The 14,124-nt window shown below is 45.2% G+C and overlaps 1 protein-coding gene across 1 annotated transcript in view; it reads left to right on the top strand.

Annotated features, from left to right (window-relative positions):
* Positions 1 to 14,124, top strand: part of LOC121280070 (polyamine-modulated factor 1-binding protein 1) — a 189,415-nt gene that overhangs the window by 142,002 nt on the left and 33,289 nt on the right. Inside the window, exons 10-11 of the mRNA XM_041191699.1 lie at positions 88 to 255; positions 12,683 to 12,850. Of these exons, the coding sequence (XP_041047633.1) occupies positions 88 to 255; positions 12,683 to 12,850 (336 nt within the window). The remainder of the gene's footprint in view (positions 1 to 87; positions 256 to 12,682; positions 12,851 to 14,124) is intronic.

Raw genomic sequence — 14,124 nt, 5'->3', positions numbered from 1 at the left:
TCAGTTAGGGTCACTAAAATTGATCCCAGGGTTTTATCACCTAAAAGAAATCCTCTTTATTTTTTTTATGATTTTGCCTATTTTTAGATTCACCAGAAAGAAAGCGAGAACAACAGACTTCGAGAAGAATTAAAAATAGAACAAATGAGACAAGAGGAGTTACAAAGGCAATTGCAAAAATTGAAAGACCAAGTAAGAGAACTAGAAAGAGAAACTGACGAACTGAATGCCAAATTTAAAGCCAATACCCTGCTGGTAAGTGGAGAACATTAAATGTGCGTGTAACCTTTTACAAGCACAGTATACAGTATAGAGAGGCAGATATTTAGTGACAAAGATTTAATACAGATCATTTTGAACACGCAAATATTTGCAAATTAAGAACTCTGAGAATTTTATTTTTCGAAATTTTATCGTACTTGTTTCAGTAGCTCAGGACAGTACAGTAGGCTCCAACAAAAGGAAAGACATTTGACTACCATTATTTGTACTCCCCGAAAATGATTACTGGATCTGCAAAGGAATAGAGCAGAAATTCCCAAGCAATCTGACGAGATTGTCAGAGTGCAATGAGGATGCCAGGTCTGAAGAAAAGTCAGTTGGATGCACTTAATGTGTAGTTGCACCTGGGAATGCTCGCAATCCAGTGGAAGGTGAACACTGGTGCTGATGTTCCGCAGAAGGCGACGCACTGTCGACAGAAGTAACATGGAATCATTCGGGCTCGTGTTGCAATGGCAGAGATCACAGGACTCAAGCTGGAGTACGCGGAACCACAAAGCCAGTACCTGAGCAGTTGGCGATCTTCCTCCTCTTGTTACAGGGGATAACAGGAACCACGACTGGAACAAATCTACGCACCCAAACAAAACAAAAGACCAGATTGTGTGAAAACTGCTGGGGAGATGCCAGATGCGGCAGTGTCCCCAATTATGTGTTTTATTTAATTGTTCTTAGGATGCTTGCATTGCCAGCAAGGCCAGCATTTATTACTCATCCCTAACTGCCCTTGAGAAGATGATGGTGAACCACCTTCTTGAACCATTGCAGTCCATGTGGTGTAGGTACACCCACAGTGCTGCTAGGGTGGGAGTTCCATGATTTTGATTGAGCGACAGTGAAGGAATGGCAATAGAGTTCCAAGTCAGGTTGGAAAGTAACTTGGAGGGGAACTTGCAGGTGGTATTCGCCTGCATCAACTGCCCCTGACCTTCTAGCTGGTGGAGGCTGTGAGTTTGGAAGGTACTATCTAAGAAGCCTTGGGCAGTTGCTGCATTGTATTTAGTAGATGGTGCACATTGCTGTCACAGCGCGCCAGTAATGGAGGGAGTGAATATTTAAGGTGGTGTATGGGCTGTTAGTCAAGCAGGCTGCTTTATCTTCAATGGTGTCAAGCTTCTTGAGTGTTATTGGAGTTGCACTCATAAAGGAAAATGAAGAATATTCCATTACCCCCTCTGACTTGTGCCTTGTTAATGGTGAACAGGTTCTGGGAAGTCAGGAGATGAGTTACTTACTGCAGAATTCCCAGCCTCTGACTTGCTCTTGTAACCACAGTATTTATATGGCTATTCCAGTTAAATTTCTGGTCAATATTAACCCTCAGGATGTTAATGGTGGGGGATTCAAAGATGGTAATGCCATTGAATGTCAAGGGGAGATGGTTAGATTCTCGCTTGTTGCAGATGATTGTTGCTTGGCACTTTTGCGACATGAATGTCACTTGCCACTTATCGCCCAAGCCTGAATATTATCCAGGTCTTGCTCCATGCGTGCACAGGCTACTTCATTATCTGAAGTGTCACGATTGGTACTGAACATTATGCAATCATCAGTGAACATTCCCAATTCCGACCATATGTTGGAGTGAAGGTCATTGACAAAACAGCGGAAATGGTTGGGCCTAGGACACTAGCCTGAGGAACTCCTGCAGTGATGTCATGGGGCTGAGATGATGGCCTCCGCCAACCACCGCAACTATCTTCCTTTGTGCTAGATATTACTCCACCCAATAGAGGTTTTACCCCTTAATTCCCACTGACTTCAAGTTACAGCTTTTTGGTGCCACACTCAGTCAAATGCTGTCTTGATGTCAAGGGCAATCAATCCCACCTCACCTCTTTAATTCAGCTCTTTTGTCCATGTTTGAACCAAGACTATAATGATGTCTGGAGCCAAGCGGCCTGGTGTAACACAAACTGAGGTTATTGCTGAGTAAGCACTGCTTGATAGCACTGCCTACGACACCTTCCATTACTTTTCTGATGATTAAGAGTAGGCTAATGGCACAGTAATTGGCCAGATTCGATTTGTCCTTTTAGTGGACAAAACATACCTGAGCAATTTTCCACATTGTTGGATAGATGTCAGTGTTGTAACTAATGTGTATCTAATAGACGCTGCTCCAGCTCTCTCTACAGTAGCTGGGCCTCACCCACAACTGGAATGATTGCAAAACACATTGGTGGTGGTTTTTAATGCAAAGGTGGGATTTATTTTTACCAATAATGCCTATTTTATTGTGTCATAACTATCTTCCCACAGATGAACATTTCTAGTCCTGTGGTAATATAATAAAAGAAATGCTTGCATTTATATTGCAGCTTTTCTAACCTCAATACTTCCACAGATGTTACGACCAATGAGGTACTTTTGATGTGTAGTTACTGTTGTAATGTAAGAGACGCAGCAGTTGGGGGGGGCGGGGGGGCAATGGCTAGTGGTATTGTTGCTGGACTAGTAATCCAGAGACCCATGGTAATGCTCTGGGGACCCGGGTTTGAATCCCACCAAGGCAGATGGTGGAATTTGAATTCAATAAAAATCTGGAATTAAAAGTCTAATGATGACCATGAGACCATCGCTGAATGTTGTAAAACTAGTTCACTAATGAAGGAAATCTGCTGTCCTTACCTGGTCTGGCCTACATGTGACTCCAGACCCACAGCAATGTGGTTGACTCTTATATGCTCTCTGACCAAGGGCAATGCAATGTTGGCCTAGCCGGTGACACCCACATCCCATGAGTGAATATTTTTTTTAAAAAGCCAATTTGCACACAGCAATTTGACCCTAGTACCATTATGATGATATATAATGTTAGGCAAGAATATAGAATCCATTTATTCAATACAAAAGTGCCAGGTGGAACTCCCAATTTCAGCAGGGACACAAAACAGGAGATAACAAATTGGCTGACCATTATAAGCCCTGCATAATTTTCCTTTCCAATGAAGTCAATATGTTGAAGCTCAAAAGAGAGCGCCTTGTAAGGTTTAGGACCTCTGTCACTGGGGACTGCGCTTCATAAGGCCTAAGAGTTGGTAATTATAATGACAAGAGGTCATAGTCTGTGGCTACATAAAATAATGCGCTTCATTACGCTTGCCCACAGCCTTGTGCTGGATGCTCGACACACCCTTTAAGAATTGTAAAAAATGATGTTCAGATACCATTCCCCTTTTAAATTTAAGTCCTTTGCACCTGGGGAAGGATGTAACTTCCTCAAAAGATGGTTGAGGCTGAGTCCTTGATTATCTTTAAGGCATGGGACTTCGTCATGGGCTCACACCACCTTCCAGGGACAGCTACGATGAGCAGCGAAGGGGGGAGGGGGAAAGGAAGGTCTAGTTGTGAGTGAGAGAGGAAGGTGTACCAGAGGGTGAGATGGGAGCAAGGGTGTTACAGAGGGGGAGGTTGGGATGGGGGGGTGGAGAAGGTGTCAGGGGGATGTGATTGTGGAGGGAGACGAAGGTGTCGGGGGTGAGGTTGAGTGGGCGAAGGCATCACGGGGTGTGATATTTGAAGGGGGAGTGAAGGTGTCAGGCAGGGGTGAAGTTGGAAGTGGGGGCAAAGGTGCCGGGGGCAGGGGGTGAAGTTGAGGGGGGAACATGTAAGGGGGGAGGAAGGTATAAGGCTGGGTTGGAATGTTCAGGTGAATGTGCACCGGAGGGGTCTGTGGAGTCAATGTGAGCCTCCTGGAGAGCCAACTCAGGGTGGGTGGGGTAGGATGGAATGCTGAGTGTGAGAGGGGGCAGTGGGAACCGGTAGGATGGGACAGTGAGGGTGCGTTGGTACCAGTAGAAGGAGTGGCGAGGATACTTGTTGGGGACATGGAGGCATACATGGACCCTGGGGGTGGGAAGGAGGAGGTCAGGGTGGTCAATGGGGGTGGGATTTTCATGTAGGGAACATGCACGTTCATCTGAACATTCATAAGGGAGAAGGGTTCGGGCTGTAGGGTAACTGTGGGAAGGTTGAAAGCGATGCCAGGGGGTCGACAGTGCTGGGGAAAAGTACATGGGTGACTGGAGGAGGGGAAAGGATGGGTGAGCTTATCAAAAACTTAATGGCTACCATGCTGTGCCAATCAAAAGTGAGCAGAGCCCTGTGTTGGACGGGCACAGGTGTTGCATGGGAGTGCAATAAGTGGGTGGGCGGAGATGTAGGTCTGCTCAGATGGACAACTGAAAGAGAACCCCAGCAGGCAGTATTGAAAATGCTCGGGACAGTGAGATGAGTGTGATGGATGAAGGCTCCGAGAGCATGGGAGGGTGCTTGCACAAAGGTCTGAAAAGCCCTGCCACACACACATTTCCCCCTCTAGATTCACTCCTGGTCTGGCTGCGTGCAGCTGAATTGTTAGTGGGGGTGGGGATGCAGGGGGAGCACTCGCAAAACCTGTAAATGAAGTTAAAAGACAATATTACACATTACTCAGTGAAAGCGGGTGTACCTACACTACATAGAGTGCAGCAGTTCAAGAAGGCAGCTCATCGCCACCTTCTCAAGGGCAGCTAGGGATGGGCAATAAATACTGGCCCAGCCAGCGAGGCCCACGTCCCATGAATGAATTTTTTAAAAATTGAATATATTTTCAGATTATAAAGTGACAAAATGTGTTCACCCGTGCAACCACTTGTGATCAAAATTTCTTAAACTTTCTAGGCCTACCATTTCTTTTAGGCGCTGCCCTGACGTCCACAGCAGGATGGAGACAGCCTGTGCAATGGTTGGCCCCGTTGCCTCTGATGACTTCGACAAGCATCCCCTGGAGAGCTGAAGCCTTGAGGGCCCCAGCTTGCTTTGGCTGTGGGCTGCTCCCTCTGCAGTGACAGAGGACAAAGTCGAGCAGGTCATAGGCAAATGGGGCTCAGAGGGAGCGGACAGCCTCTGAGATTCCTGAATGGAGACCCAGGGGTATCCAGCTGCCGCTTCTCCTCCCTTCAGGTGCCCGAGGGCCCTGATCTGACTCCTTGAGGGGTAGCTGCACCTGGAGGAACATCAAGGTGCCCTGTTTTCCCCCTCACGTTGCCATCATAAGAACTCATCCATGGCTACCACGATGGACTGCAGGTCTGCACACATCTCGGCATTCTGCTAGACCAGGGTTTCCAAGGCAACAGCCGTCCTTCTAAGGGAAGGTGGTGGCATGGTGCTATTGTCACTGGACTAGTATTCCAGAGACCCAGGGTAATGCTCTGGGGACCCGGGTTCAAACCATGGCAGATGGTGAAATTTTAATTCAATTAAAAATCTGGAATTGAAAGTCTAATGATGACCACAAAACCATTGCCGATTGTCGTAAAAACCCATCTGGTTCACTAATGACCTTTAGGGAAGAACGTTTGCCGTCCTTACCTACCTGGTCTGGTCAGACCCCCAGCAATGTGGTTGACTCTTAAGATGCTCTCTGAACAAAGGCAATTGGGGATGGGCAATAAATGGTGGTCTAGTCAGCGACACACACATCCCATGAACTTAAAAAAAAATCCTTCCCATGGAGACCTCCATGTGCACACATGTGGGCACCATTCATCAGAGAGCAGGCGGACACGTGCCACTCTGTTGAGGGCTTCCAACAGTGTGAGGTTCCCCCGCCTTCTGCTGACTCTCCATGAGGACTTGAAAGGCCAAATCCAGAGGCTAATCCAGTTCGGACGCATCCGAACTGACAGATGCCCCTTCCCCAACAGTCCTCCGAGTGCCGGGAAACTCATCTGAACCTGCGGACATGTGTCTATGCGGTGACCACCACGTTGTGAACGCCAGCCTGCTGTACATCTAGGTCCCACCAAGGTATATGTCTTTGCACTGCTGGAGGGTGTGAATGAGCGTGGTGACGGGTCTTCTAGGCTGCTTGTTTCCAGCTCTTCGGGGAGAAGTTGTCCTCTTCCTGGATGGAACTGAAGAACTGGCTGGCTGAGAGTGTTGGTCACTTAGTAGAGCCCCCTGTGAACCTAAGTAGAGATAATTAGTGCATTGCAGCAGAGTCAAAAACAGGCGAGAGAACTCACAGTTGCATTGAGAGAGGGACGATTTGGTGCAGGATCCTCATGTGGGTGTTCACTGATGATCTCACCATCACCACACAGTCCACATTCTCACCAGCCAACACAATGGCACGCTCCTCAAAGTGAGTGAGGGGCCTAATATCAGCCACTCCACCCCCCGGCCTGGGACCTCTTCCCCCTGTTGTGAGCCAGTTTTTTCTGCATGAAAACAGATGGAGGGAGTGTGAGCAGGACGTATGCCACGGCAGAGGATAAGGATGTATGGAATGTCGTGTGGTGAGCGGACACAAGCTCCAGAGAATACGAGCCTGATGGAAATGTGTGTTTGAAAGAGTTAGTGGTGTTATCTGTTGAACTGTGAGATCCCTGTGGATGTGTGATGTGTTTGGCTGTGTGTGTTGAGAGTGATGTGGTGGTTGATTTACCCTAGTGGAATGGATGAAATCATTCATCCTGTTATTGCACCTTCTTTTTGCTCTGTTGGTGCTGACCACTGCCACTGCCTCGCAGGCCGGATTAGTGACTCTGATGGACCTCCTGCGGCCAGAGTGGGGCTAGAGGATATCGCGGCGAGCCTCAAAGGTGTTCAAAAGGCACTCCAGTGAGGCATCATTAAATTTGGCATCTGTTGTCTTCTTTGCTTTTGGGGCCATCTGTTGCCTGGAGCAGTCCTGGTCTGTCTACGTGAAGTAGGCTGCGTTCTGGTGAGCTTTAAATATGGCATCTGGAGCGAGGAGGTGCTGAGGTCATGGTGTGGCGGGCAAATCCAAGTCCACCCACCAGTGATCCAGCAATCATTAATGCATTATTAATAAGGCACTGGATGACAATGCGGTGTAAAGACCTGCCATAGTGGCCAGCGGGAAGAATGTCATTTTTCATGTCCACTACCATACTTAGCGCAATTCAGGGATGATTCCAATGTATATCTTCAAATATATTCAAGCATTGATATATTGCCTTTCCAAGTTCTGTCTAGTCTCATTTGCTATTGAATTATTTGGCCTACAAGCAAAAATCAGAGTTGAAGGGTTACAAAAGTTATAGTTCATCATAAAGGATCATTATGTGCACGTGCATCATGCAGTAAAATTTAGATTAAATAGTTTTTGGGGTGAAATCATCCAAGAATGGAGCATAGGAACAAAGATGCTGTATAGTGTAATAAAAACAGAAAATGCTGGAAAGACTCAGCAGGTCTGACAGCATCTGTGGAGAGAGAAACAGAGTTAACGTTTCGAATCTGTATGAAGAAGAGTCATACGGACTCGAAACATTAACTCTGTTTCTCTCTCCACAGATCCTATCAGACCTGCTGAGTTTTTCCAGCATTTTCTGTTTTCATTTCAGATTTCCAGCATCTGCAGTATTTTGCCTTTATGCTGTATAGTGTGCCCTGCTGCAAAATGGGCAAGGATGGTAACTGTTCAAAAAACTGTATGATAGTGTTATGTAAGAAACAATGTGTGGTGTACACACCTTACTCACCTACTTAGTGTATACTAATAAAGAGGATGCTTACCTTAGTTGATATGGTGAGATCCCTAAACATTGTCCTTACTTGCAGCCATGTCTTTAGGGTGGGTGAGACAGGCTAATATGCAATGCCACTTCTTGCCATGCATTCTGCTTGTCAAACAGTCCTGTCTCCTCTGCCCTGCTTCCTTCGCCATCAGCTCTACAGATGCAACAGTGAATAATGCTGCATTGCTAGACCTCTACTTCATCCTCCGAATTGCACAGAAATTCCTTCCACTAAAGAAGGCCCACCATTGCTGCTGGGAGTCTTCAAGTCCCTAATAAAGTGCAAGCTTCTAATAACAAACACTATTCACACTACGAGCTTACTATAAATATTTAACTAGGCCTGATTCTGCAAAGTTTGGTGGGATTAGATACTTTCCATTCACAGCCATCAATTCAATTCCATTCCATTCCATTTCTCTCTTGCACATTCTATGAACTCCACAGAAAATTCACAATTCTAAGCATTTGCACTAACAATTATGATGAGGTAACACATATTTATCAAGAAGCATTTATTTGCATCTATTATTTTGATATTGATAACTGCATAGAATTACTATCACTGTTACTGTGCACTGTGCTCCCCCAGTATTAAATATTTGTTTGAGCAGGTTGCTAAAGGTTAAACAAATAGATGTAAAAGTCAGTAATGAAAACCTCTGGTCTTCAAACACATGCTTCCCTTGAGACAGGCTTACATTTAGCTGAATTGATGAATACCTTACTCTATAGAATAGATCTGAATATATTTTGGAGTGTTTATGAATTGAGACAAATTAACCCTTTCAGTGGATAAACCCAACAAAATTTTTAAAATGGCATTAACCTATATTTGGATAAATTCATCCTGAATTATGTTATATTCTGCAAATAAGGAACACATTGCACTATAACGCAATATCCTGCCCTGTAATTATATTCCTCTCAATCTGAAAACACATTTTCTGACAGTCTGTTTAAAAATAAACTCAGCAGCATTGTTCCATGACCCAAGAATGTTCCATAATCTGCACTGACCATGGGCTGTGATGTAGTATTTTACACCCATGAATATTGCAACTCACACTGAATTACAACACAGTAGAAACCAGAAATTGCAAGATTTTTGATTTTTTAATTTATTCATTCAAAGGATGTGGACTTCACTGGCTAGGCCAGAATTTATTGCCCATCCCTAATTGCCCTTGAGGAGGTGGTGGTGGTGAGCTGCCTTCTTAAATTACTGCAGTCTATGTGGTTGAGGTACACACACACTGCTCTAAGGGAGGGAATTCCAGGATTTTGACCCAGCAACAATGAAGGAACAGCGATATATTTCCAAGTCAGGATGGTGAGTGGCTTGGAGGGTAACTTCCAGGTGGTAGTGTCCCCATATTTCTGCTGCCCTTGTCCTTCTAAATGGTAGTGGTCGTGGGTTTGGAAGGTGCTGTCTAAGGAGCTTTGGTGAGTTTCTGCAGTGGATCTTGTAAATGGTACACATTGCTGCTACTGCTGTTACTGTGCTACCGGCGACGAAGGGAATGAATGGTTGTGGATAGGGTATCAATTAAGTGGGCACTTTGGCCTAGATGGTGTCAAGCTCCTTGAATGTTGTTGGAGCTGCACTCACCCAGGCAAGTGGAGAGTATTCCATCATGCTCCTTATTGTGCCTTGTAAGATTGTGGACAGGCTTTGAGAGGTGATTTATTCGTCACAGGATTCTTAACCTTTGACCTGCTCTTATAGCCACAGTATTTATATGGCTAGTCCAGTTCAGTTTCTGGTCAATGGTAACCCCCAGGATGTTGATAGTGGGAGATTGAGTGATGGTAATGCCATTGAATGTCAAGGGGTGATGGTTAGATTCTCTGTTGTTGGAGATGGTCATTGCCTGGCACTTGTGTGGTGTGAATGTTACTTGCCACTTGTCAGCGCAAGCCTGGATATTGTACAAGTCTTGCTACATTTGGAAATGGACTGCATCAGTATCTGAGGAGTTGCAAACGGTGCTGAACATTGTGCAATCATCAGCGAACATCCCCACTTCTGACCTTATGATAGAAGGAAGACCATTGATGAAGCAGCTGAAGATGGTTGGGCCGAGGATGCTACCCTGAGGAACTCCTGCAGTGATGTCCTGGAGCTGAGATGATTGACCTCCAACAACCACAACCATCTTCCTTTCTGCTAGGTATGACTCCAACCAGTGCAGAGTTTTCCTCCTGATTCCCATTGACTCCAGTTTTGCTCGGGCTCCTTGATGCCACCCTCAGTCAAATCTGGCCTTGATGTCAAGGGCAGTCACTCTCACCTCACCTCGGGAGTTCAGCTCTTTTGTCTATGAACCAAGGCTGTAATGAGGTCAGGAGCTGAGTGGCCCTGGCAAAACCCAAACTGAGTGCCATGAACAGGTTATTGTTAAGCAGGTGCCATTTGCACTGTTGATTACCTCTTCCATCAATAACTGATGATCGAGAGTAGAGTGATGGGGTGATGATTGGCCAGGTTGGATTTGTCCTGCTCTTTGTGTACAGGACATACCTGGGCAATTTTCCACATTGTTGGATAGATTCCAATGTTGTGACTATACTGGGACATAACCTGGGGGCTGGGGGCACGGCAAGATCTGGAGCACAAGTCTTCAGTACTATTGCCGGAATATTGTCAGGGCTCATTGCCTTTGCCGTATCCAATGCCTTCAGCCATTTCTTGATATCACACGGCAATCGAATTGGCTGAAGTCTGGGGCATGGGATGCTGGGAACCTCCGGAGGAGGCCGAGGTGGATCATCCACTCAGCATATCCAGCTGAAGATTGTAGCAAATGCTTCAGCCTTATCTTTTGCACTGATGTGCTGGGCTCCCCCATCATTGAGGATGGGGCTATTTGTGGAGCATCCTCCTCCAGTGAGTTGTTTAATTGTCCATCAACGTTCATGGCTGGATGTGGCAGAACTGCAGAGCTTAGATCTGATCCATTGGTTATGGAATCGCTTAGCTCTGACTATGACTTACTGCTTTTCATGTTTGGCATGCAAATAGTCCTGTGTTGTAGCTTCACCAGGTTGACACCTCATTTTCTGGTATGCGTGGTGCTGATTCTGGCATGGCCTCCTGCACTGTTCATTGAACCAGGGTTGATCCCCTGGCTTGGTGGTAATGGTAGAGTTGGGGATATGCTGGGCCATGAGGTTACAGATTGTGGTTGAGTACAATTCTCCTGCTGCTGATGGCCTACGGCACCTCAAGGTTGCCCAGTCTTGAGTTGCTAGGTGTTTAGGCATCTTGAATAAAATTAGAGCTGAATGTTGAATATGTTATGCATAAATGTATAACTAGATGCTTAATTATTATGCAAAAGCTAAATAGAGTTTTGTTTGTCTCTTGCTAAAGGTGATCTCTGATGAGATTACTTCTTTCCCACCTGAAATAACATCCTATATTCTATTGTATTATCATGTATTTTCCATTGTTATTCAGCAAATATACTTTTGTGTACTAAACATTCCATTCCAAATTCACCTAACTTTGCTAACTCTGATATCATTGCTTGTAGCTTAGCTGTTCTTCACAATAAGCCAAACTAATTCTGATTCTAAAATTAAACAGTGCATAAGAAATGGAGCATCCTTTAAGGTGATTCAGCAGCCAATTTCCTCCATTTGTTAATCTTACAAAAGTTCTATGTAACCTTAAATTGATGTTCAAAATATGCTGTAGTACCTTTATGGAATTTTAGTTTTTAGCTTGGTTAAAATTGTTGTGTAAATTTTTAAAAAGTAGATCATCATAGGAGCTTTTGCAGATGCATACTGCTATCAAACACTCAGTGGGAATTTGGATCTCACTCCAACACATTGAGCAGAATTTTACTGCCCCCTGCAATCATGTGGAATGGTGGAGGGGTCGTGCCATAGCTGTCACCTTCCTACCTCCACTGGTATTTTACCAGTGGCTGGGTAGATGACAGCCATCTGCCTGCCCTTAGATCAACTGAGGCCCTTAAATGGCAAATTAATGTTCACTTAAGGGCCTCTTCCTGCCGCTACTGATATTTTACCAATGGCAGGTAGGCATGTTGCCGCTAGAGAGGCTGCCCAGTAAAACCTGGCAGCCTCCCTACGGGCTTAGGGTGCCGGGGGGGGGGGGGGTTTGGTGTGGAGGTGATGGGGTAGTGCGAGAGTCCATCCTGTTCAGGCATCTCTGGCCCATGGAGTGGTCCACCCCAAGCAGCAATAAGGGCCACCAACATTTTCGAGCTACCCCCATCCAACCTCTTTCACCGGAACCTGCCTGATTGGCTCCACCGATCCCTGATCCCACTTACCTTTACTCTGGACCTTGTCGATGGTCGCTGGTCCAGGGCCAGCTGCAATCCCAACAGTGGACACCACTCACTGGTGCCGCTGCTAGGACGGAAGGGCTGCTGGCTCTCAATTGGCTATCTGCTCTTGGAGGTCTCAGAAGGGCAGAAGCCGTGGCTTCAGGCAACTAATTGCCTGAACAGCAGAAAATTCAGTCATTTTTCAAGGGCCAGCAGAGGCAGGCTTATCTCTGAGTTTCCAGCAGGGCCACTGCCACCAATTAAATTCTGGGCCACCTGGTCCATGTATTTGTCCAGGTGGAGATTTATAGGTCATGCAAATAAGAGCCATTAAGAATTCAAACTTGCAATAATTGCAAGTATATTTATAATTTATATTTAACCATAGAATTAATTTCTTCTTTAAAGTTCTTTTGACTAATAGGATCTCCAAAAATGTTAATGTAGGTTTGATAATTAATAATAAATCTTATAATATTGAATTTTTGTGAGAGAAGAGTCACAAAGAAGAAACAGAACACCACAGCAAAAATGATGCCACAAAATTTTCTCTTCCAGTTGAAGGAGAGGGAGGATCATATTTTGAGTCTGGAAGAAAGTTTAGCACAGTTCCAGAGAAAGCACCAAGCTCTACTTAACGAATACAAAAACTGTGAATCAGAGCTTCAGGTGGCCCAGGCAAATCTTTCAACAGCTCACAAACAGAACAAGTATTACACTGAAGAGGTAAGAATTGTATTATTGTTTTATTCCATCTGTAGTCTGTCATAGAAATATACAAGAATGAATTCCGAACAGGTACAACGCACATGTTTGAGATGTCGCTTTCAACATAAAAAGCTCTGAATGACGAACAGTGCAGGGTCAGACTAAGTTTCAAGATAACAAGTTGTCCATTATTTTTAGTATTTGCAAATTTTCCCTCAACAAGATGAAGAAACACATGTGCTGGAATAGAATATTTTCTGTTTCAGCCATCTGGTGTCAGTATTGAGTATTCCTAAGTAAGATATGCAAATTAAAGCTCTTTCTACTCTTCCCCAACAATATACTGCAATTGCAGAAGTGCAATATGCCTCCAATTCCCGAACCACCCTTTAACAAGTTGACTTGATAACAAAGATATTATCTAAACACAATTAGATTGTTTTTGCCAATTGTACAACATTCAGAAAATATAGGGGAGAATCTTTGGCTCGGCGAGCGGGGGCGGGGCCCGCTCACTGAGGTGTAAAATGACGCAGAATGATGTCAGGCATGTGTCTCGATGTCACCGCGTGTCATTTAGAGCCCAGGCGGCCTTCACATTTTTCGTGGAACCTCATCCACGAGTGGGATGAAGTTTCATGAATGATTTTAAATGTTTTCAAAAATTTTTATTGAAATTAATGCACATGTCCCAGCTCATGTGACGGTTTCACATGAGGGGACATGTCATAAAAAATTTTTCAGCACTTTATTGCACTGTTAAAACTTAAAACTAATCTCTCTGAGGCACCTCTGTGCCACAGGAAGATTTCTGCGCTCACACTCCCAACTCAGGGAACCCCCACCCCTCTCGCATACTCAGGGAGCGCACAGCACTTCCAGTTGTGCATCACGCTGGGCGGGCATTAATTGGCCCGCCCAGATAAAATGGCGGTGCGGACCCGATCAGGGGTGCCAATCGGGTCCATGCCCACCCCCACACAACCCCCCCAACGGGGGGAGTATTCTACCCAAAGTGTCCCAAAGTTATTTGTGGGATCCAAGATCAGTGACCTAGGATCCTGAGTTTGCTTGCTGGGTTTAGATACCTAATGAACTTAACTTCTGTTACAGCCTTACGGGTTCATTTTTTCATGCTTTTCTCTTTTTTGTGTAATTTCATGTGGGCGCACAATTTCCATTGAGTTTTGATCACACTGGTGATTTATGGGCAGATGGGAGCCGGATGTGGAAATTTTGGATGGGAACTTCTTTATGCAAGTCTTCATCTCACTTTTGCTGCTGACATCAGC

This window comes from Carcharodon carcharias, chromosome 7 (genome assembly GCF_017639515.1).
Source record: "Carcharodon carcharias isolate sCarCar2 chromosome 7, sCarCar2.pri, whole genome shotgun sequence".
Taxonomy (NCBI): domain Eukaryota; kingdom Metazoa; phylum Chordata; class Chondrichthyes; order Lamniformes; family Lamnidae; genus Carcharodon; species Carcharodon carcharias.
Note: the sequence above shows the minus strand (reverse complement) of the source record. Positions and strands in the feature narration are given on the sequence as shown.